At 35.9% G+C, this 26,045-nt stretch overlaps 1 protein-coding gene across 4 annotated transcripts in view; it reads right to left on the bottom strand.

Annotated features, from left to right (window-relative positions):
* LOC145787988 (baculoviral IAP repeat-containing protein 2-like) overlaps positions 1-22,220 on the bottom strand; it is a 44,325-nt gene extending 22,105 nt beyond the window's left edge. For all 4 annotated transcript variants that reach the window (XM_082599827.1, XM_082599828.1, XM_082599829.1 and 1 more), the window contains exons 1-15: positions 22,151-22,220; positions 21,520-21,657; positions 19,030-19,279; positions 17,810-18,373; positions 17,318-17,451; positions 16,936-16,997; positions 15,454-15,743; positions 13,900-13,958; positions 12,279-12,360; positions 11,678-11,751; positions 11,525-11,607; positions 10,775-10,960; positions 10,279-10,393; positions 8,044-8,297; positions 7,422-7,593 (exon numbers count right to left, since the gene is read on the bottom strand). In XM_082599827.1, coding sequence (XP_082455953.1) covers positions 7,422-7,593; positions 8,044-8,297; positions 10,279-10,393; positions 10,775-10,960; positions 11,525-11,607; positions 11,678-11,751; positions 12,279-12,360; positions 13,900-13,958; positions 15,454-15,743; positions 16,936-16,997; positions 17,318-17,451; positions 17,810-18,373; positions 19,030-19,279; positions 21,520-21,657; positions 22,151-22,207 — 2,520 coding nt within the window. In that variant the 5' untranslated portion in view covers positions 22,208-22,220. The remainder of the gene's footprint in view (positions 1-7,421; positions 7,594-8,043; positions 8,298-10,278; positions 10,394-10,774; positions 10,961-11,524; positions 11,608-11,677; positions 11,752-12,278; positions 12,361-13,899; positions 13,959-15,453; positions 15,744-16,935; positions 16,998-17,317; positions 17,452-17,809; positions 18,374-19,029; positions 19,280-21,519; positions 21,658-22,150) is intronic.
* Between the last annotated feature and the right edge of the window lie 3,825 nt (positions 22,221-26,045).

The raw sequence follows: 26,045 nt of genomic DNA, 5'->3' as shown, positions 1-26,045 counted from the left end.
TCATGGATGATGAAACTAAAGACTGGCTGCTCTCTAGCAGCCTTCCAGTGTAGTCCGGGAACATCGTGAATCTGGGGTGGTAAAAGGATAGACCCTCGGCCCCAGAAGCTCAGACGACGACGAACTGAGAATTGAATCGAATCAACTAGGCCTACATAGTTTTTCATAACTGGAACATATGTTCTTCCCGGGTGGACACTGATCAAATATCCTGGAGCGACATTTGGGGAAATACTAAACACCAATGAATTAGACCAGGGGTTCTTAACCGGGGGTACATTTACCCCCTGGGGGTAAATTTCACCTACCAAGGGGGTAAATTTACTGAATCATAAATTAAAACAAACTTCATTTTTTCAGTTAATAAAAAACTAGTAGTGTTGCACTTGATTCAAATTGTTCTCCTTTATCACACTGAAGTTCGTTGGCTCTCTGAGGGTCTTGCGTTGTCTCGAGTTTTCGAACTACATGGTGAAATCGAAATTTTATCTTAGAAAACGCAAATCCCCGTTGAGTAAGCATTTTGGCAACAACAAATTTATTGGTGCATTGGCTTACTTGACAGACATTTTTTCAAGTTTGAATCAGCTCAATCTGCAAATGCAAGTAACAATTGTTACCATCCTATATGTAGCCTACATGATAAAATTCAGGGCTTTCAGACAAAATTAGATCTGTGGAGTAGAGAAGAGTTCAAAAAGGAATTTACGCAAATTTTCCAACATTTGATGATTGGAAAGTCAATAGAAGTCGCAACGAGATTTCTGACCTTGAAGTCGAAATATGCCAGCACCTTGCCGCCTTAAAAAACAACTTTTGCGGTTACTTCGAAGGTGAAAGTTTTCTTTGGATAACTACTCTCTTCGAAGCCAAGTTAGAAAGTATTGCTGACGATGATATTTGCAAAGATGAATTGATTGATCTTCAATGTTCAACAACGCTTTGTTCCAAATTCTTATCGTGGGATGGTGACTTTTTCAAGTTTTGGTGTGGATTAGTCAAAGAGTTTCTTTCGCTGACTAAGCGTGCATTTGAAGTTACATTGACTATTAAGACATTACATCGGTCTCGCTTAGTTTTCAAAGACGACATGCGAGGAGCTCTTTCAACGATTGTTCCAAGAATCTTCAAAATTGTTCGTGGAAAGCAAGCACAAAAGTCCTACTGATTGACTGTTGAAATTAGGTGTCAGTTATTGATAAAAGAAAAACACTTACATTCTTGTGTGCTTTTATCATGGTTATTTAGGACATTTGAGTAGACATTATTTTCACAGGACCCCGTCAAGAACAATCGTGTCTTCGGCAAATAAACAGCTTGTTTTTGATATTTGCCAAGATAAATCCAGACAAAAAGGATGTTTTGCATTTCTTTGCATGGTTGACTGGACACGATGACATCACAAGGGGCCACCAAAACGGTGGGGGTAAATTTTACTTTTTTCATTCGGAAAGGGGTAAACGAGACAAAAAAGGTTAAGAACCCCTGAATTAGACGATCCGCATAAGATTCTGAAATTAAGTCACAATGAAGCTGAAGTGTATTGATTTCAGTGATGTTCACAATATTCTCGCTGTCATGCACTCCATTACCTTCAACAATTCTTGCTTCAAATCTTGATGGAATTATTATCTTTAAAGTTTGCGCTGTATCCATTTTTCAACTCTAATCGTGTTCTCAATGTGTTGTAATTAGACTTCAGGGTTATGTTTTTTGGGGAATCACCTTTCAGTTTCATTTGATGTTTAATCTCTTTGTTGATGTCTTCGATGTTGTAAGCCCCTGGTGGAATGACGACAAATTTAGACAGACCGATAGAAGGCAGTAGATAAGTAAACACATTATTTTCTCTTGTGATGTTATGCCAAAAGTACCAAATCTGTGCACTGATCAAAGCAATTTCATACTGTTGATTAATGTTCAACTCCAAAGGTAGGCTAAATTTGGGTGTAAAATTGTGTGGAGGACCAATACCTTTCTTTGAATCGAAAGACAAGGTTGTCATTTATTATTACTTGGTATAATTTATTCATACTCAGTTTGTGTAAGACATCCTGTTTCCCTAAGCTTATCGAGAATTTGTATAATTTCATTGGTTATTCTTCTGTTGTTGTTCCCTGATTCTCTAGAAGACATTAAAAGGTGTAATCGATCACATAATCATTAAGTTCCAGAGGTTTCAGTGACCCCCCAGAAACAAGTCTTAAATTTTTTGCCATGTAGCTTACTTTCAATACATCATTATATTTTTTTTTACTTTGATTTTCTTGTTTAATTCAGACCTTTCTTCATTAGATATTCCTTGACTTCGTGTCCTCCCACCGTTTGACTTGTTCAATTGAGTTGCGAGCGCTCTTTTGGTTTCAATCGTTTCCGGGTTGATTAATTGTTAATATTTGGATCTAATCCCTGTATTTCTAACAAATTCTTTTCTTCAGGGGTAAAATTATTTTCAAAATCAACCTCAATAATAGGTCTCAGACGTCTCCGGGATCTCAGACATTCTTGTTCTTCTTCTTCAATTGCGAGCAAAGCAGTGGTAATTGCTGGAGGCCGTGGAAGCTATGAAAGATCATCAAGCTTTTTAAGTATCGGTTTAAACTGTTTCTCAGCATCATGGAAAAATTTTCTTCGTTGAGTTTTTGAGCTAAAATTTTTTCTTTTAATCTTCTACGTTGTTATACTGAGCAAGTACTTTATCACGGTTGTTCAATTGTTTTTCATTTACAAAAGGCATCTCTTCGAACTAATCATAAAAAAAATATGCTAAGCTAAGCATAATAAAAATTATCAAATCTTTTCCTATACATCAAAAGCTTATGCTTGGTTGTTTTGTCCAAGACCATAAAACTAAAAGGTTCCTCAGTTGCTTCATGATAAATCGTTTTAAATTCATTGGAGGTAATACCTTTTGCGTGATTGTCTGCAATGTGTCTGATGTCTTTATTATCAAAATTACCGAAAAAGAGAAAGCATCCAGTATTTCTTTGAATGTATTTTGGTACGTCGTAATATAATTGTATTTAATAAACACAATTGCAATTCTTGTTCCGAGACAGCGAAAAATATTCTTTAATGTTGTTCATGTTCTTTGAATTAATTTTTATGTCATCAAAAACCACCTTTTGAGTTCTATTGTCAAGCTGTTCTACTGGAATCACGACCTTGGGGTTTAATATTTCCGCAAAATCAACAAGACTGTACTTTGGTAGTTCAGGGTTAATTATATACACACAACATTCATCACATTCATCATAATTCATCCAATTTTTTAGCATAGTCAAAAGAAGATTTTTATTCATCAATTTGAAGAAGTTTTTCTCAAAGTCGTCAAATTCGTCAAAGTCGCCAAAGTCTTTTCTCAAATTCGGTAGTGATTTTTCGACTTTGTTTATTTCAATTCTCTCGGGGGCAAGTGGATATTCGTTGTGAAAGTCATGAAGTTCAACCGGGTATTCCAACTCAACCTCGAGGTTACAGGGGGTGTTCTTTCAGTTGTCTGTAGAGTCTATCCATTTAAAATCAAAATCCGGAGGAGGTTTGCGCATCGCCCAACCACACAGATTGTTTGCGTCAAGGTACATCAGATATTTGGTTGGAAGTGACTTGTCAAAATCTTTCATAATGATAAGGGTTGTTCGCTTTTCCGTGTCGGTTAATTATTGTTAAAATCCCACCACGAATTTCAGACTCAACCATGAATATCATATCAGGGTCGGTTAATAATTCAAGATTAACGTTGGTTTTCTTCCGTGCCGCTTCCCACTCTAATCTGGGAGCTGTATACAGTGTATAGTACCACGTGGGATCGAGTTGATAATAGTTTAAACAGGTTTCCCCAAAATTTTCAAAGACGTCGGCAAGAAGGAATACATCAGTTCGAAGGTAAAGGTTGAGATAACCTCTGAGTGTTTTCAATCCGAATTCTTTCCAAACTTTCTGTGCATGTAGATAGTCCTGCACAAAGATGTGTTCATCCTTCAATTTTGAATAAAACGCTTTAGGAGGTAGAGATGTTTCATTATTTTCTGAGGAATCAACGTAGTCATATGCGCAGCAAACACCTTTTCTTAACACAAAATCAAATTTCTTTTCATCAGGGAAATATTTTTTCAAGATCTAGAATTTTTCAGTGTCAAGGTTTGAAGAAAGTTTTGCTAGCGTGGTAGACATAAATTTGAAACTGTCAATAAATCTCAGATCAAGTTTTACATCTATGGTTGACCTTCTTTGTTTACGAATTGGTCGATGACTACTGTTTTTGTAAAGGAGATGAATTTTTCTTCGTTGTTTGGAATACAATTAATATTTCTTCTGAAGTTTTTGATGAATAGATGAGAGTAGTATCCAAACAGGTTGTGAAATAAAACAGGTATGAATTTAGGGACTTTGAACTTAATTAAGATTACATTCGTTGTGAGCAGCTCCTGGAAACTTTCCTGAAATGTGACAATGATCTCTGATATTTTGTCGCTGTTGGAATTGAAAGGGCTTCCGCATATATGACACTCTTTAGCTTTTTTAAACTGTTCTTTGTTTTTTGTTTTTAAAATCATCTTTTTTGGGAATTTAAACTCTTGGAATATATTTGTGACGTCTTTTTTTAGTTGATCAACAATTATTTGGGCTACATTCTGGTCTTCTGACTTTTTTGTGAAATTGGCTAACTTTGGTTTAAAAAATGAGTTGTCAAAGCATTAGATGAGATATGAAAAGCCAGATGATGTGTGTTTTTGGAATTGATTTGAGTAACTTTGGGTTGGGTTTGTTTGTTTTGTTTGTTTATCTTTATCCTGCATTGCGAGAAAGCGGACTTGAGCGCTATGCATCGGTGTACGGCTTCCGACGTACACCTGACCCACGCTGCAGCCGACGGCAATGTCTGTTTCCGGTTGTCTACTCTATTTATGACTTAAATTTGGTACTACCCATTACTCGAAATCGATCACTGGGTAGAGGCAATTATCGTAAAGTTTCTTGCCCAGAGAAGCAACAGCAAGTGCGGGTGGCTGGAGTCGAACATGCAGGCTCTCGACTGCGAGCCCAACGCGCTAACCACTCGGCCATTGCTGCCGACGTGGTTGACAAGTATCAACTTTTTCAGCAAATGATTCAAAATTAGCATATAAAACACATGGAACTTTCATGCAGTGATTAACATTTTTGAATTTGAGAATATTATTACCTATTTCCGGGAGCACAATTTTAACTGGATTTTTAGTGTTACATAGTTCTTTATGTTTTTCAAGTGACCAGAATGGAAAAAGTTGAGACATCTCAGACAGAAATGTTTTTGACACTTATGTTTAGAGCTTACTGTTGACAACAATCTACTAAGGTTTTTAATCAAACAATAATGATGAGTTCCACTTTCATTGGTGAATAAGAACAAATTAATTTTATGTTTTCGTTCAGGACCTCTGTAAATTTGTAAAGGGTAAAAAACACCCTCAAATCCGAGAACGTTGACTGAAATGTCAAGGTTGTTAGATTCAAAGTTGGAGATGTCTTTCAAAGAAACCGGGAAAGAAATTCCAGAGAAATCGAGTTGTTCAGACTGTTTTCGAAGATCTTTGGAGATTCGTTTTCTATCTCCTTGTACTGGATTCAACCCTTGAGTGACAGACCATTGAAAACATTGTTTGTCTTCATTTTTAATGTTGATGATAACGTTTTTCTTGTAAATAAAACTTGGAAGAGGTATGTATGAAGAACCACTTAATGGATTGAATTCAACGGAATGAATTTTGAGATGAATAATAGAATCAAGTCTCCTTCCACTTCCTTCTTGTAAAGATTTCCCAAAATTTTCAAATCTTTTTGTTTTCATTCTTTCGAAGAGTTCAGGAGTAGCCTATTTGTTCCTGGTAGATTATTTTTAGTATTTGAAGAAAATGGAAATTCTTGTTCAATATCGTTCCGTTTCAGAAGACATCGTAGAACCATCCGGATTTTTGTTCCAGAGTTGTTTTCTACAGTAAAATTTTGATTGCTTCATTTTTTAAATCTGATAGAAACGACTTTTCGTCATATCCTTTCCGGTTTGGAACAATTTTGAATTGCTGTGCGAATTGTTTCAACGACGATTGACCTTCAATGAATTTAAGAGGTTTAATTGTTAAATAAAGAGATTGGATTTTGTTATGAAAAGACGTTAACCACTGTGGTTTTTCGGGAACTGGAGAAATGAAATTCATTGTCCAATCTACGATCTCATTTATTTTTGGTTTAGCCTTCGAAGTGGTAGTAGCGGGGGCTTCATATGAAGTTGGTTTTAAAACAGGAGTTAAAATCTCTGGGACTGGTTCATTTAAGATATTCGATGGCACCGGGACTGTTTCTAGCAAAGCTACTAATTCTTGTTTTCGTAACTTGGAATGTATTTTGAGACCTCGCTCTTTGGCAAGTTTCTTAAGTTGAGTAGCAATAGAGGAGTTCACTTTATTGTACATGAGATTGTCCTTTAAAGGGGTGTTGTTTTTACGTTGAGTATTAGTGGACGATTTCATTTTATTATACATGAGATTTTCTTTTAAAGGGTTGTCGTTTTTGATTTTAGTAACAGGACCAAGTTTAAGAGGGTTTGGAATAAGATTGTCTAAAATAGGGAAAAGTAAATAAATCAGCTCTGCTTTTCGAAGTCTAGAGTAACGTTTTAGACCTCCCTCTTTTGCAAGTTTCTTAAGTTGGAGTATAGTATTCATATTCATATATTTTTCAGACAATTTTTTTTCATTTTTCAATTTCATTAAAGAGGTAAAAATCACGCTCAAATCAACGCTCTGAAGGTATGTAAACCAATTGATGTGTTACACATTTCCTGTCAACACAGGGATTTTTCCAAAACTGTCTGGGGAAGCACCATCGCGTCACACAAAGTATTTCCTGTTTTGTGTATCTGGGTCATGTGATTACTAGATTATTTGTCACAACATTTTAAGTTATTCCTAAAGTTATAGGCTTTTCACAACATTTTAAGTCATACTTTTAAAATGCGCTGGAATCCCTAATTTCCTACTACTATGGTTGAGCGGAAAAACCCGACGCTAGTACGAAGACGGATAAGGCGTACCTACGCCTGTCTCTGAAGTGTTAGGCAGATGGGATGAGTGTCGGCGCTGGGGATGAACGAAGGCCATAGTGTAGTGGAGGAAAGAGATAATACTGAAAGACCAACGAGAACGGAATTTTTTGGAATCCGACCATTGTGACCGTGATAAGTGGAGATCCCGTAAGAAACCTGCCATGCGTGGAGATAGCTAGTCAGTCATCTGGATTGGGCCTACAAACATAGAAATGCCTCTAAACCCGGCACGTTGAAAAAGAAAGATGGTGAAAGATGATGTTGATACTGCGTAGAGTACCAAGGTCGTGTTATGATAAATTACAAAAAAATTACGGCGTTTCCAAATAAGTCTTACACTCTGATCCAAAGTAGAGACTGGTAGTGAAATGTTGTGTTGCTGATTATCACTGTGTCTGACTGATGAAGCATCAGCTGGTCCACGAATTGTAGGACGTGGTAAGTTGGGAAATGATGCCACAATGTGGTGGACAAAACCTGGCCCTTTCTTCTGGAGAACGAATTCGCACCTAAAGAATCAATTCGACAGATTAACGTCATTTTAAAAAAGAATAGCTAAGCAATTATTTTCTGACATAGACCGATTTAAAAGAAACTCAAATCGCGATAGTATAAACTTGTCGTATCCAGGCGTATGCCAGGTGGTTAAAGATTTAGATTAAGTCAACGAGAAGGCAAAAAAGCCAATCTTCGTGTCCACCTTCAGGCAAGCCTCCAAGTGCCCTATCAAAGACACAGCCGCATGCTCTTGGGCGATGTCGAACCAGCGCCCCTTCGAGTGCCGTCCCAGGGCTCTCACCACTCGGTTACGCAGCCGACTACGAAAAGTGTAAAGTAGCAGAATTTTTCCACAAATTAATCTTTACAATCTTGATTTAACTCTTGATTTAAAGATATGGTATGAAATGCACAAACACCAAAGCAAAAAAAAAAACATTAATTTATAAAATGATATTTACATTGGAAACCATTTTGCGTGCTCTGTCCATGGCTCATCGTCACGACTCCAGTTTTGTAGGCCACCGTTACAATACCAACATTTCACTCTATCTCTTTCACCAAGAAAAAAGAATCCAGCCTTTGCTATTTGCCGCGGGGTGGCAAAAACTCGACTTTTATCCCAATGAGAATCAAAAGTTTTGAATCGCTCTTCCTCGCTACTCATATGAAGGCTTACTGGGTCAGAACATGGAAATATTTCCAAAAGACCTCTCTGCAATATCAACAAGAACATGTTTAAATGGATCGAACGAGTGATTTTTATTATTATTTTAGATTAACATCAGTGTAGCTGGGCGACAGATGTTGTGTATTGTGGGCACAAACTGCATGACCAAGCAATACAATAGATTCTCGACATCTGGCTTAATATGCTTATTTATCTCGAATCCACAAGTTTCATTCATAATACTTGTTGAACCAGCTGTATTTCTTGGTTTAGTATGCTTTTTTAGAATTTCTACCTCCACATTTTCATTGGTCATTTAACTTTGCCAGTATGCGCACCCATCACTCCTCTTTTAACATGTTCTTTACCAGTTCGGCTTGATGACAACTTTGCGAGTTTAATTCTTTAGTTTTTCATGATTAGAACGTAGTGCTCCTTGTACACCGCTTCACGATTTTGAAAATAATACTTTGTGTCTTTTTGTGTTTACATTTTTTACTTTAAATACTTGAAATCGTATACTATTGATTGTCAAAGCAATTTAGGCCTACACTTGAATGCATTTCAGAAACACTTAATACTTCCACTTGGGATAATTTGCACTCTATTGACTCATTTCAATTTACCGAAAAAGATAGTTAATCTTCTCTATTCAGGTGGCTTTCACTGCTTCATCTAATGTTTTCTTAAGTCTTCTCTTCTTGCATTGACTACATTTTAAAACTTTTTTTATACACATTCCCTATTCATTCGTTTATGATGTTCCAAGCTATGTCAAGCGATGCCTTCGAATATGTTTATCAGTATTCTCAACGCCAGTCCACGTCTTTGACATATTTTATAGTATTTTTGTCATAAAAAGTTTTGCCACACTCTATCGCTGTCGTCTACATTTGCCTGATATCTTCCCTTTTCATTGCTCAGCATTCAGCCTCTTACACCTCTCATACAATCCTTAAGCTGTATAGGCCTAATCTTATTTTTAAACTGCAAGATAGCACTCCAACACAATGTGCATTTTTAAGTTTTTCAAACTTTTCCATCCAGCATGTATTCTTGCTGTCAACATCCTTTTAATGCAATCACAAACACCCAAATAACGAAACACTTTACCAATTTCGATTTCAACGCATTTTATTGTTTCATAGCCTACTTCTCATTCTCTCCATCAATTATATCACTTGTACATCTGTCAGACTCATAACTCCTTTCATTTTCTGTTCTCCAATTATATAAAAACAATCTCTTATGAACCCAATAGTCTACATGCACTTTGTACATTGAATGAATTTTTTGATCACTCTCTTTCGACATGCTGCTTATGACTTATGAGTCCATAATATCCTATATTGCATATGCATATAGGTCAATGTCAGTGAGCACTTTGGAAAGCTTTGTATCAGTCTTCATTGCTTTAGTTTTATTAGTTTCACTTTCAATTCTCTTATTAAGAATGCATTCTCCCATTTTGCCATATCTATTTCCACCTCTTTTCAGCTATCCCAAAATGAATAAATCATCAGCATTAACAACTCAGTATTTTTCACAGCTTCTGCCCAAGCATCTATAATGATCGCAAGAAGAAGAAGGCTTCACACTCAACCTCGAAGCCCAACAAATGACGGCACTTTAATGTATTTAATAAAATCTACAAATACGAATAGTTTTATGCGGCACACAGAAAATAACTTTAATTTGATTTGCGTAAAGTGATGCAGGACTTGATTTTTGTCGTCTACGTCAAACAAGTTTTGAAAACAAATACCAAATGAGACAAGAACTCTATGCTTTGAAATATAGTTAGATAGTAAATTATTATAAAATGTATAGTAGGCTATCAAAATCCTTAGTTTGAGCCCAAATGTTCAACATTGTAAAAGCTTTACTCAATGCATCTCTGCTGAAATCATAATTTCAAATAAAACAACAACGGTTAACTGAGACAGCGTTGAACATTACCATTCAGGCGTGAGCATAGGCTACAACACATCATGTAACAGTTCACAGCAAGTGAAAGCTGTAATACCTGTTCTTCTGCACTAGGATCTGGGGGTTCTAACACAGCAGCCGATCTTGTTGCAGGTGCTGTGACTGCATTTGATGCAAGAGTAACATTTCGGTTTTCGATTCCTCGAACCATTCTGAAACAAGAAGCACATATCAACTATAACACTGATACTAAAACAAACATGTGGTATAAGCTATTTTTTTTTGGTCCTAACTAGGGACAGTAGATACCGGGACGCGCAACTCCGTTGTTCCGCCAACATTAGAAGGGTAAATTGCCAATTTGACATTTTTTTCACGCTTTGCTGCTGGCTTGCTTTCAACTAAATAGTTTAAATTACTTCAAAACCAACTTCACTCTTTTTATATAACCCATAAAAAATACATTATTTTGTAAATAAAAAAAAAAATTACCCTTCTAATGTTGCGGATGAACGAAAAAGCGGATGTAGTTACGCATCCCGGTATCTACTGTCCCTAGGTCCTAACGCTAAACATTGTGATTAAACTTCTACCTGCAATCCGGAAAATGAGATCTGTGTGCGTTGTCGACACTATCTCCACTGCTCCAATTTCTCAACACACCTTGGCACGAAAAGCACTGCACGCGATCTAAATTTCCAAGATAAAAAAACCCTGAACGTGCCAGGTCGCGTGGATGCACAACTTGATTCTCTCCAGGCCATGTTTCAAATGACAGTCTTTACAACATAAAATATTCTGTTGTTGATTTAGTGTAGAAACTAGTTAGCTACAATTATCGCCTTCACCAGCCCAAGACAAAAACAGACAACAAAGATTGCCAACGTGTAACGCTATGTCCCACAAAATTAAACCAATGCTTTCTTTTGACAATTAGGCCTACCATGCTCGACGAGGATAAAAATCCTCGTTTGACATCGCTTGCATCACATTCAAAGACGTTCTGCAGCTATTTTTGCCCTGTTAAAATGTGAAATGGATGAGAAAGTCACAAATGCGTGCCAGTGGTGATTAAAGTCAGGTTTAAATGGCGAGAACAACATCCAGTTCGATTTTGAGTTACAGAGTCTTGGCAAAGCTTTGTAGAGCAAACTTCCTTATCAAGTCAAAATATAAAATTAATTTGACAAAGGACAATTTTTTTTAGTGTAGCGAATCTGTTAAAAAAAACTAGTAGCTTATGAGCAACATGGTTATAGTTTTGATTAAGTTCCTTTGAAATCCAACTGGAAATTTAGTATAATCTAGAAAAGTGTCATCTGGTAATGCCAACTTCAACTCACAATCTTTCCGCTTCTTTCCACAAATCGAGACCGCAAACTAGCTGTTGATGAGTTGGAGACAAAATTGTTGCAATTTCCAATGCCTGCAAAAATTGACAATTAAATATCAATGAAAATTGAACATTGTCGTTTTATTACAAATGCAGTACATACCGAATTGCATTGGTTTGGCTGACGTGGAGTACCAGCAGCTCTTGCAGTTTGCTGAAGAGCATAGCTTTCGCTTTCTGAAACAAAAAAACCATAACCATATTCGAGCGATGTTTTTCGGTACACCACTTTTTTATGAAAGTAACTTTATTAAATGAAGATGGTAACCTATCTCATCATTATTTAAACTCCAAAAGAGGACGGCCCAGCTTCAATTATATAAGAATTGAAGAAGATTCCAAACAATTACAAATTCAAAACGTTTATTGCATCGTATACAGTGGGTAAAAGCATTGTTGGTCAAATGTAATAAAATTGCAAAAATGAATGTTTTTGCGAAATTACAGTAGCCTACCAAGAATCATTTGTGGATTCAAAAATGTAGAAAACGTTAGGCCATGTAGTAGCTTATTACATACCATATAAATATTTTTAATTTGATCCGCAAACATTGAGCATTAGAAGACTAATTTGTAGCAAGGTTGCCTAATGCTAAGACCTAGGTTAGGCGTATTGTAAGCTATGTTTTCCAGTTGCTAGTTTATAGAAATGTATTTTACTCCTACCAGTAGATATGCAATCAAATTAGAATTAAATGACGTACGGGAAGAGTGAAATTGTGACAACGCAGAAGTGCAGAGTTGTCCGGTTGAATAACCAGGAGAGTGACTTGGGGAAGTCGTCATCTGATAAAAATAAAATAAGCAAACCAACATCAACACCGTTGAGATTGTAACCCAAATCTCCTTCAGTAAGGAAGAGTGCAAAGTAGTAACTCGCTGTGGGCAATAGTGGAAACGTTAAAGCACCAAGCCAGGAAATCATGAATTTTTTACATTGCTACAATTTTATTGCAGACAAAACTTTGTCCATAGTAACCACACAAAAACGACAAAGCAAGCAAACCATAGTATGATCAATTAATCATCAAAATAAAGAGCCTGCTGACAACGTTTGAAGCAGTTTGATCTGCAAAAACAGTCAGAATTTATCAAAGACATTATCAGATTATTGCCGGAGGCAGGCGCGGATCTATGGGGGGGGAGCCCAAGGGGTCCCGGCCACCCGAAATTTTGTGAGATCGTTGAATGGTTTGATATGCTTCTAAACAGCTGATATTAGTCCCACAGCGTACTTAACTTATCCCGGGGGGGGGGGGAGGGAATTATTTTTTGTTATTATTAAGGTTGAAATTATCCATCGATTACAGTATACATTTTAGTAACAACATTTGCTGGAGCTGGCTCAGCTAAAACCAACGCTGAGCCAAATGACGTCAGTTGAAACAATCTGAAACCTGAATTGTTTTATAATTTTTAGTCTTCATCATAATTTCAATCAATTACCGTAGGCTATATGTCTGCAAACATACAAATATCCAATTGGTCATGGACACTGCATACAGGGTTTTAAGCCAGATTTCAAGTTTACTTTGCATGCTTAGCAATTTTTATTCCGGCAAAATTTATTGATGAACATGGCTGTTTTAATATCTATTTTATAGCATATCGTATATGTCGTAGTATCATTGTTCACAATGGCGTAGCCAAGGGGGGGGGGGGTTGGGGGTTACAACCCCTCTTTGGCACGTGTGTGACGTCACGATATTGAGAATGATGCTTTCAGTCTCTCTGTCTCTAAAACAAAGTTTGCCTAATTCTAAGCGAAACTGCATTAAAAGAACGAGTTTTGCCAATACCAAACATTCAAACATCTCAGCCAGGAATTAGCAACAAGAAAACATAGAGACTTAGCTTTATTACCGAAAAAATGCCCAAGAAAACATGATCTTATCCTTTTGCTATGCCACCGGACAACACTATTTTACAGGAATATTTATACCCATATTTTTGTTGAAAATGCTCTCAGAATGCACCAAATTCAAAGTAATTTTTCAAAATTTTCTGGTGGAGGCCCCTCAGACCTCCCCGCCGCTGGGTGTCGTCTTTGGCGAACACATCGTCGGGCTTCGCCCGCGGGCCGTCAAAACACTCAAAAATCCTGGCTACGCCACTGATTGTTCATATCTGTTTTACCTTTTTCTTACTTTTTAATTTATTTTTAAATTTTCTGGCCCCCCCAAAAAAAAACTCCTAGATCCGCGCCTGGCCGGAGGTAATACAGCGCTGAATAAAGATTGATTCAAAGTCTGGTATATTAAATTTTGTTGGTGTATTCTAGTTGGTATACTCAAACCGCATGTCAAAAAAATATTTGCTACTTACTGTTGTTCTTGAAGTATTTCCACCAGATTGATTCCTCATACGAGTGAACTGACGAAAACCTGAGTATTATGTGATTCAAATATTTTAAAGCAAATTTTGAATTCATTTAATTTTTGCTTACTTTATAGAAATGGACAAACACGGTTTCATAGAACACGGCGAAATATGTTGCTATCAGGAAAACTTTCTAAGAGTCTTAGTTGTTACAATCGCAGTAATAACAAACCTATCATTTTCCCATTTCCAAAAGTATATAAAATAAGCAATATTTGCACCTGGACGTAGGCTATTTTTGGCATATTTAGCCGGAGATTAGGTTTGTAGGTTGAGCACAATTCAAGTAATGAAAATATAAAATATATAAGACTTTCCAAAAACGAAAAACGAACTAAAATCTAAATTTGCAAATCAGATGAACAACTTATAACGTAGAATCCAAAAAAAATTATGATATTTTAAATTAAACAATGAATATGCAATTGCACCAATAGTGATATACCAAATGATGAGATTACTTCCAGGGTACAATTCGAAAGTCTTATATTTTACATGATTACGTAAATTTTGCATAACGAACATATTTAATCTCCCGTTAAACAAAAGTATGTCCAGATGCAAATACAATTTTTTTTAAATACTTCTAGAAACGGGAAAATGACAAGTTTGTCATGGCAAAGATTGCAACAATTAAGTCTAAAAAACTCAAATAGCAACATATTCGGCCGTGTTCTAGTAGGCCGTGGGACAAGCAATTTTTCAAAATTTTCAAGATGAAAAAGAATAACACACTTGTATCATTGACAAAGTTTTCCATACTCAAATTAGTAAGCCTAATAGGCTTACAAATTTGTTACGGCACCAGTGTATCTAAGCATTTACTTGAATTAGTAAGAATCAAATCGAGATTGTTCTGAATGAGGGTCATGTCATTAATTTTGAGATATTGCGAAAAGTTACATCAAAATTAAACTTTTTTTGAATCAAAATCAATATAATGCAGCATAGGCTACCTAGTTTGAAATATTAACATTAAACGTAGATTTATGACAATTTTTCCAATACAACACAATAAATCTTCATCAGCAGCATGTGAATACACAATAACTGAAAAACTGCAAGTCAGTGGTTAATGAGCGGCGTAAAATTCCATGTCGCTTTAAGATTACATAGAGTAGTTTGATGCAATAGCAAAACAACACCGGTCCAAAAATAGAACCCTGAGGAACTCCTAAAAAAATAATTAAGCAAAAGAAATTGAGCGCTCAGTTGCTACAGACTGAGCTCAGTCTTGACAAAAGGAAGAAAGCCAATAAAATGCTGTTCTTTCGATGCATGTATTTTCTCCAAATGATTGTTCTACAATCGTTTGTTATATCTTTGCATGTCATACAAAACTTTAAAAAACGAAATAAGATATAGCGTAAAAAGTAAAAAGCTAGACACCCACACCATGTAGTTTTATACTTTTGTTCGGTAATTTAGTAAGCAAGCTGCCTTGATTATGGTAAGAAGCCGAAACAACATTGCTGTCTGCTATTGCACTGAACAACTTACTAATAGAAATGTTTCCAGACTCTTGGCCTAACATCATTTTACAATCCTCGCTATGCCAACGGGCATCGCCAACATCATCTCCGCTCATCCATTGTTCAACGCAGCAAGCACAACAGAAACATTTAACACGGTCTTTATAGCCTGTGTAGAAAAACCCAGCTGCTGCAAGGTTTCTTGGGTTTACGGGTGAGCTTTGCGGAAATTTAATGTATGTACTCAGTCTGTAAGCTTCTTTGGTTGGGTTACCAGGAGGTATGTACACGCTCCTTTGTCCAGGAGGGTCTTTAACCCTAAAAGCAATTTGCAAATTAATATTTTGTGTTAGGCTATACACTCAATGAAAAACGATGGTTCGTCCTAAAAATATCTACTATAGGCAGGGTTGGAAGTAACGACTATATAGTTGTCACTATTCGATAGCGTTATTCGTCGCTTTCTGAATATCGAATGCTTATACCCATTCCTTTTAAAAATAAATATCGAATGCGCGGTATTCACTACTTCTTCATGCAAGCAACTAAATCATTATTCGTTTTTCACAAATCGATATTTCGGAGAACTGCTGAATCATTTTTTGTTGTTCACTTACTTCGTCGTCAAAACAAATTCACGAGATTTAGTTTTCGGATTACTATCCGACCTAGTCCCTTTCCGGTTTTCGAACTGTAAAGAATTAAGGAAAATTTTGCGGCAACACAGTTCAAAAAAAACCGTGCCAGTGGGTAGGCACTTTTACATCACCCACTCGTCGAAGAGTGCCTGCTTTTCAATGTGAAATTGCTTTGTGTTTTAGTCACAATTTTCCTTATAAACTCCATTGATTGCAGTCATTAAGATCCTTCTTGCACTCAGTTCAGTTGCAGAAGAAAAAATAGTATTAGCAGAGGGTGGGAATCGAACCCACGAAATTGAAATTACTACTCCTCTGCCCTAACCATTAGGCAACGGTGGTTGTGGCGAATCATTCAGTTAAATTTCTTTCTATCAAAATTTTTCGATCAGAATATCACGTGTCGAGTCACATGACTGAAATCAGCTGAATCGCGAGTAGGCCTACGCTTTTTCGACGAGTGGGTGAAGTTAAAGTGCCTACCGTGCCAGTGAGAGTCGTTAACAGTGTTGCCAACCTTGCGGTTTTCCCGCAAGTTTGGGCTTGTTTTTTTTGAGTTTGCTGGTTGCTTGTTATTTAAAAAAATTATTTTTACTAATTGATATTCATTGCCTTTTTAAGTATCGATAGCGGAAAGTCATTGCTTTTTTTGATTTTTTGGGCACTATCGAATAGTGAAATAGTCATTGCTTTTTGACCAAGGACTTCCAACAGTGCTACTAGAAAATACAAAAAGGCGGTTTCTGCTGTTTAATTTGCTTGCCTCATCAACGTCGTGCATGGTTTTCCAATGCTTTCTAATTCTAAAGTGTGTTAAACACAAAATAGACACCCAAATTTAAGAAGTGTGCAATGCTATGTAAGCTACTTACCGAGAGTATATTCTTCCGTCGGTTGTAATGTCGTTTTTTGTTTCTATATCGGTTGTTTGGCTCTACAAGTGTAAAACACGCCATAAAATATCAATCGATAAACCTGACATTCTGTAGCTAATAACTATAAAGTCTAACTAGCCATTTCTTTAACATTGCTCAATTATTAAGAAATAATATTACAATGGCTTTGAAAACATGTTATTAAAATTAAAATACTCAAAGTCAAAAGTCTAATGCATTCCTTATTTGAATATCAAACCGTGAAAAGCTCAGATGAATATTAGATTATTCACCATATTATCGCTTTTGAATGAACAACAACACACAGAAATCAAACAGTAGGTGGGCCCATCTGTCCTTTCAAAAACATATCACTTACTGTAGCAGAAAAAGAAGACAATCCTGACAAATTTTCAATGCTTCTGCACAGTTCGAACCAACCCAATCCATCAGCACAAGCGTACCAAAAATAAGTCCATCTTTGATCACGATCATGTGCTGCAGTGAGAGATTCTAAGCATACAGAAAATACACTTCACAAATTGTACTGTAGCATATTTGAAATTTTGGTGTGTAAAACCATCCATCCTATTGCTGAAACGCTGTAATATAGCCTACTTTTCTATGTTATTATAGAACTATAGGCTAAGGTTCGTTGACATGACAAATGACTTCCTACTCTCATTAGTGCCGAAAGCTTAGTGTGATGAGAACCCTATTGTCTCATTCACTAAGCTCAGTAACGGAGTATGGGACTTTTACCTTTACAGGAGGCCTACACCATAGAAATAAGTTTTGCTTGTAATGTTTTTACTCTAGGCCTATGATACGCTTTGGTGAATAAACAATAACTTTGCTATCAACAACGTACCTTCGAATGATTCTTTTATAAACTGTTTCATAATTTTCAGTTTTGCTTCCAAGAAAACGTCACTTATTTCGCAAAAAGACTTGATAAAGGAATTTTCGGGATTCAATAAACGAGAAGATATATAAATAACTTCTCTTCCTATACTTTTAATACATTTGGACCATTTTTGAAGTGATGCTGTAAATTGAGCTAGACTGAAGAAAGTGACGATGCTAAAAGCTTCAAAAGCATTTCTTTCGATTGTCTGAAGCATGCTTTCTTCTTTATTATTATACGAACTTTCAATGCAAACTTGTTTAATCAGTCTGAAAAAATTTTGTTGAAGAACCTCAAACGGTATTGTGGTTTCCTCAAACAAAGGAAAAGCAACAGTCTGCAACACATTCACTAAGCGTCCCATTTGTACACTGAACATCGATTTCAAACAAACAACACTGGAGTGACGTGGTGAATCAATTGAAAGCTGCCATACTTTCTCCAATATGCTTGAAAAGCAGTTCGTCAATGTTGACCCGAGAATCTGCTCACGAATATTTTCATCTTTCCTAAAGTCATCGCGCGGTTCTGTAAAACACTTAAAAGTTTAGAGTTAGGTTTATGCGTTTGTCTTGTTGCCTTTTGGTACACTGTACTTTTGAAAAGGACATGGATGTTGTCACAGGCTTGAAGTAAAATCAATAAATAAAATACACCGTTGCCTAATCGTGTAAAATAAAGCGAAATAGCGCAATGCAGCTTAGGTTACTTGAAATTTAATATCAAGCGACACAAAAAACGGGTTTTTCGTAAATGGACACGTAGATTTTTATTTTAATAAAAAAAGGATATTGACAATAACTGATTTTATTAGATAGGTTGTGAGTCTACATATAACAGCTTGTTGCTACAATATTGTAGACCATTTTTTGTGTTTAGGTGAAAATTATTGCAACATAAAAATCCTAATACAGTAATTTGCCAAGAAAACAAAAGCTGTAACCTACGATGACGAACAAGTTCAGATTGAGAAGAGTCGTTTCATTCTTTAATTAAGATCACACCGAAAAGTCAGTGTATAGGCCTACAAGTAGCATTTTATTTTAGAAAATGACTATCTAACTTCGTAGTAGGCTACTACGTGATCTTATTTTCTCTATACACTAATAGCTGTCACTTTTTCAATGTGCCGATAAAACGATAAAAATATTACTTAAAAGAACGATATAACAATTATATCTCACGGTTGCCTGATGATCCTGGCAAATCCAAAGTCCCCAGCAGATCTGAAAGTTGTTTTTCAGTTTTTCCATGTGAATCACAAATCGATTTCTTTATCTTTAGAAACAATTCGATTTCTTTTATCTTTTCTTTATCTTTAGAAAAAAGCTTTTGCTTTGCCTGGTTTTTATCTTCATAATTGTTTTCTTTTTTCGAAGTAGCCTTTTTGAAAAACCGTTGTTTCTGTTGTGGAAATTCTTTCCAACACTTTTTCTGTTGTTTAAATGCATGAAATTTATCATCGTTCCATCGATCAAGAAGACGAAACATAGACGGCTAAACAACATCTTTTTTACTGTCACATAATGTAAACAAACAGACACGTTTCAGACAATTACGTTGTTTCTCAATTATCTCATGGAAGCAAATACTGCACACGAGAGAGTAGGCTACGATCAGTGGCGTACGCAGGGGGGGCCATTGGGCCATGCCTCCCCCCCCCCCTTTAAAAATGTTTTAGTAGTTAACGACGTAGATTAAGGCATTTAATTTGTTTTGCATTGCTCTGTCAAAGCAATTACTGTAACAATGTTGTTTTATAGACTAAGCCAATACGAAATGCATGGCCCACTCCACCTACCCCACCCCAGGTATGCCAATGTAGCATAGTGTTCTGTAAGAATTGAGAATGATGCTTTCAGTCTCTTTATGCTTGGGAATGATGCTTTCAGTCTAAAAAAACTAGCCTAATTTTAAACAAAACTGCATTAAAAGAGCGAGTTTTGCCAATACCAAACATTCAAACATCTCAGCCAGGAATTAACAACAAGAAAACATACAGACTTAGCTTTATTTCCGAAAAATGCCGAAGAAAACATGATCTTATCCTTTTGCTATGCCACCTGACAGCACTATTTTACAGGAATATTCATACCCACATTTTTGTTGAAAATGCTCTCAGAATGCACCAAATTCAAAGTAATTTTTCAAAATTTTCTGGGGGAGGCCCCCCAGACCTCCCGCCGCTGGGTGTCGTCTTAAGCGAAAACGCCGTCGGGCTTCGCCCGCCGGTCGTCAATCCCCCCCCCCCCTTTCAAAATTCCTGGCTACGCTACTCTCAATGCCCCCCCCCCCCCCTTGAGAAAATCCTGCGTACGCCACTGGCTACGATATATAATGAGTTTGCACAGTTTTTCTTTAACAAAGAACTTATCTGTGGCGGAAATACAAACAAAAAGATTTAGCTGCTGGTAAAAAGCCACGAAAGAAAGATGCTGCTGTTGACGACGCAGAGAAGGTCAATTAACTGCAGGTGAGCTGAAGCTTCATCAGGATTATCATCATCAAACAGAAAGGAAAAGGAAATAGCAATAAATTCTTTTCAATTGCGGCAAAATTCCGAAAGCGGTCATTGAATTCACTAGGAAAGAATATTAGCGCTGGTGCATACATTTTGTTTCAACACATTTGCAGTGACATTCAACAAGTATGTGTTGTGCAAGGCTCCGTTTGTGATAAATTTTTCTTTTGTTGTCATTTGTTTTAAAAGCAATTGAATTGATAGGATTTTTGTATGTCTGCGGGCTAAAAATACAACATTGTGCAAAAACAAGCTCTGGCCAAACAAAAACGTATCGCAGTCGCCGCAAACGTTCGACATCCCTGACATGCACTTGGACAGCGTCCATTAATGGTTTAAAAAAAGCTTTGATAGCATTTGCAACAAAAAGTTACTCTTGGCAGAACCGATAGAAAGACAGAACAACCACTGGGAAGTGGTGAGTCTCACACAACACAAAAAAAAATGTTGCAATGATACGTGAAGTGATCAAAGTGGTTTGATTTAAATTCTCTTTGCCACCTGACCAAATTACAAGGACAAATAAAATCAAAAACTTAATCAGTGAGCATAACGTTTCAACACTTTCTCACGTTACCAAATTCTGAGACTACTCTAACACGTGTGTCAACGTAGCCTACACGTAGGTATGAAGACGAAATGCACTGCAAAGCGATTTCTGCATGTTTAAGAAACAAAGCATGGTACGTACAAAATGACATGAATAAAATGTAAGATAAGAGTAGACACCTGTAGATGGCTGTCAGTTTTAAACATTTTTAATTGCACTAGCTATAAAAGTGACTTTTTTTACAAATGCCCAACAATTATCACACTAGTTTTAGTCTATTTTAAAAAGATTCCTGAATATGCACTGCATGTACTTAAAAAAATTTCACTATAAACAATCAGTGTGAGTTTCTGTCTACAAGTTGTCCCCATATTCTCCTAGCATCAATGGAAACTGACAGAAGCAAAGTAAGCCATCAATATTTCATAACAACAATTTCCTCTCCCCCCAAAAAAAACATTCATTCCTTTCAAGCTACACCTACCTAAAGCAAAGTGAAATGAACAAAAAAAAATCAGATTCAGGAGAATATAGATAAGTTTAAAACAAAGATAACTTATAGCCTAATCTACTTCTACAAATTATTCAACGTAATACCCGTACATTTGGAGAAAGTTTATTTGAATCGTCCAAAAACGCTTTGCACGGAGAAATCATAATTCGCGCCATAAAACTTCCTTCTGAATCCAATGTCTTCAATATCTTTTCTAAGAAAATTTGTTCAAACAGATGAGAGATTTTCTGTTGGAAATAAACACTTTTCAAAAACGTTTTTGAATAGTGAGCAGTATTTCTCAAAACAATCTGCATTGCTCAGATACAAAATGTACCGTAGCAAAATTTTTTTCATTCTTAAGAGTGATTTTTTTCATTTTAAGATTGAGTGATCGATCCGTTTTGCTGCATAATGATCTATTTTTTAAATTTTGTATTTGAGCAATGTAGTCTAAACCAAATATCTCAGATGTTTTATTTGATTTTTTAATGTAATACTCTATAGCCTATTTCATATTGAGGCTTGACAAGGGCTAGATATATAGCCGAAAATGTTCTCCATTTTTATTTTTATAACATATCATGCTAAATGCCGTGTTGTTGGATGGATTCCGTTTGCTTATGGTTTAAAATAGTGAAAGCAAAACTAAAAATCTCAAATGATTTGAGCGTCAAAAACTGATTATAAATTCTTTTTTTTTTGCGTTGCCAACTATTCAAATATTTAGTTTATGTTTACTTGTGCATGAACGCTGTCATCAAAATGAGCAGGACATTGTGCAACAAATGCTATCATTATGTCAGATTTATTTTTTTTGTTCCACAGATTGTGCATCCGTATTCTATCAAAACTGTTCCAATGATCTTTAGAAACCTAAAAAGGGCAAATGTTATCAATCAACCATGACGCATTTTGATGTTATATCTTGCACTGCACAACAATGTTAGCAATGTGATGAATGTCAAGACCGTTGCATAAAAAATACGCCAGATGAAAATGTAGCCTACGATGTCAAGAGTTGAGGTCAGGGTAAAGTGGAAAGTAATTGAAAGGGAATGTGTTAAAAGTAATATGTAATAGTTGGATGTCAGTGATAATTGAAAGAATTCAAATTAGAAAGTGAAGATTTACATAATACTGGATGCCAGAGAGTGAAATGTTCTATCCGGAAACGAACAAAACAATGTTCTGTATGAGAAGATCTTAAAGTAATAAAACAATAGCCTACCCATCTTAAAATTTTGCACAAAGAAATAAATAAATTCACATTAGCGCATATTTTCACCTCCGTTTATTTAGATAACAGACAAAAATGTGTGACGATCCCTCAGTCAAATACTTGTTGAACTTCGATCCTCACGTTAGGCGAATGAACAACTCAACAAAAATATGAAAAAATTATGCCGGCGTTCCAACCTTACTCTTCTGACATGAATCAGAAGATATTCAAATGTATTTTTATTACTTGCCGAAAATCTCAAAATCTATTCAAAAACGAGTCTCCTACAAGTCAGCAGACGTGAACTGAGCAAATGACAGTTGAGCAGGTGACAACTGAGTTAGCAACATTTTAGCAAGTTATTAAACATTTCGGCATGTCACAAGTCAGCAAATTCAGTTAAGCAAACAATAACCAAGCAAGTCCGATGCTAGGTGAAAATTTCATTTGTTGACTTGGACAGTAGCTGAAATGTGCTTGCTGAGTTATTGCACGCCGAGTGGTATGAAATCCTTCAAAAACATTGATAACTAATGAGTTAAAATATTTCCTTTAGGTCAATTCCTCCATTGGCGTAAATTTTACTTTGATGCTTTTATAGTGCATTTGATTTTTCTTCGACTACAGTAAGAATTGGCAGCGGTGCCAAGATACTGAACTGCGATGTTTGTCTGTCCTGCTATAGCCAATTTTTAGGACGCTAGGTATAGGCTATAGCCTAGTCAAGGTCGGTAGGATTCCTTTTCTTGCATTTGAATATTGCAATTGCCAGTGTGTTAAATATTCAAATATTTTGATGTTGACTGATATAAAAAACCTTTTGATCTCTCACTGCAATTCTTGTTATGCAAACTTACTTTTTTGGCATTTACAATGTTGGTATGTTGCTAATAAAAACACATTAACTAAACTTATCAAACTGACATTTGAAAATTGAGGTAACTCATGATGATGCCATCTGATGCTTCAACACCCAAGAAAATGTGCAATTTTTAATTTTTCACTTTCGCATCCAAAAAGCTAATCGATCGTATGACTATGGGCAGTCCGGGCTATGAAACTGGAAACTCTGCTACGGATCTGCGTGTGTTAGCCTACTGTGTATTCTGATACAACGCACTTGTTTCACAATGTTACAGCAATTTAAATAAAGTGATTGTGTTGTCTGTACTCCAGTATATTTAAAAGATATAAACCGAATCATACTTTCCACGTTGGATGGATTAGAATAGTTTTGAATATTATCATCAATCAATTAGGTATTTTGTATTTTCATACCTGCTTACATAAATTTGCACAAACATGTCAACTACACATATCTATCATTAACAACAAAAAAAATTAAAATCACCATGTAGCCACAAAATATTTGAAATAAAACCCTTTACCTCAAGATCCATGAGTTGCTTCAACAGACGCATTAAACGTTCAAATCTTCTGAGAGTTATCTTTATTTCATTTGTAGCAACCAGATGAAAAGATTCTGAAGCAACAGCAAGAACAGAAATCGGTTCATGATCTTGCATCTCTTTTTTTTCCAACATGACAAAAAGTAGACCACCATCATCTAATATACGAATGATACGTTCTTCAAATTGTTGTAATAAACCTTTAAATAAAACTTAGAAGCGTTGCCTAATATCTTTCAGAAAGCATCCACATTTTGGGGATATCACTCTGTACTTTGCCAAATCAGCAGGCTATTCTTATGGATCCTTTTTACGTTGGATTATTTCTAGTTTATTTCACTTTGTTGTATGACTACTTTGGTGTTAGGGCGTAATAATTTTGAATTAAATGAATGAAATGGATGGTTGAATGCTGCAGCATAGCTTTCTTTATCAATCGACATGTAATGACCTCACATAACAAGTAAGTTCAATTTTATGGAAACAACATGAAATGTATCTTCAGCAGGTAAATCGTTTTAACAATTAAGATGAAGATTGGTACGCAGAATTTTTTATTGTCCAGGTTGGTAAGCCACTGTTTGCTTTTCACATAGCAAGAACATATGTGTAGATGGGTTGACTTACTCAAACAAATCAAAAAATCCACATAGAAAAATTTGTTTTCTTCAAACGCAAATATCAAGACTGGAAATGTTTATTAATTAAGCAATGGATAATACACAGAAAGTTTAAGCTCGCTTCATATAGTTGCGCTGGTATCAGACTTAGTTATGTGTCATGGTTACGTATCAAATGATAAAGAACATCCGGCTGTTGCAATCCACCATCAACAAAGTATTGTTTGTTTGGAATAGTTGTGGTGTGATACCAACATGGTGATATGACAAAGTAAATCAGTGATAGAATATTCTTTGAGCTCTCAATCCGGACAGTTTCGCATAGGCCTACTTGTAGAGGCTTTGTACTTCTGACCCAGACCCGGTCACCGAGTTTGACAGAGTGAAGTTTCCCCTTGTAAAAGTGTTGTTGTTTGTGAGTTATTCCATCCACTAGATGCCGTTGCATGGAGAGCTGTCCTTACAATTAATTACTGAAGTGCACAATCCGAGAGTCAAACCAGCGTTGTATGATTTTGTGGTTTTCTTGTAGGCTACACAACGCTGAGCGCTTAAAACAACTGAGCTATCGGAGCGGAATGGATTAATCACTTGTTACTTCATCATGCTGATTTCAAAACGTCATAAACTTTATGATTCAAAACGGTACAAATTACAAGTTGATTTAACTTTTTGCAATGTCAGCAAGTAAACTGTATTAATGATTTCACTTCCCGAAAAACTTACATTAGTACCGGCCTACTTTCGACATGCACTTTTCTGTAATTTAAAAGGATTAGAAAATCAAATGTCTAAACTGAAGTCTAAACGTACAAAAATATTCAATGAATTATAACAAAACCATAATAGCAAAAAATAAAAACATCGCTAGAGTTAAATCTATTTAATTGCATAGAAAAAAGTAATGGGCCTATGTTGTGCCAATGAATTGGAAATCGCAATTAAAAATGCAATAAAACGGATTATTGAGTACCCCATTAACTGCATTTCATTATATCACGTAATTCTTTAGAATCCAGCTCTCAATGACAAGTAAACAACTATAACCTCTAAACACATAGGCCTAAAATGTACATACCAGAAATACGTTTTCGTTGGTCTATGGATCTTTCTTCCATGTTTTGGCACAACGTTGGCGTTAGAGGAAATTTGTCAAGACAATACGCGCATATAATGTGGTTGTAATTAGAACATTAACTGTATTGGCGAGTGAAAGCATCACGCTTCAAGGTTATTTTCAACAATTCGAGATGTATCGGGCACCGATATTTTCATCTATGCCTTGGTGTTGCAAGAATATGTAACAATGATGGTCAAATTACACAACAAAGACTTTTACCAAAAAACACAAAGAGAAATCTTGATTGCACAAAACTTTGCAAAAA

This window comes from Aplidium turbinatum, chromosome 18 (assembly GCF_918807975.1).
Source record: "Aplidium turbinatum chromosome 18, kaAplTurb1.1, whole genome shotgun sequence".
Classification (NCBI taxonomy): Eukaryota; Metazoa; Chordata; class Ascidiacea; order Aplousobranchia; family Polyclinidae; genus Aplidium; species Aplidium turbinatum.
Note: the sequence above shows the minus strand (reverse complement) of the source record. Positions and strands in the feature narration are given on the sequence as shown.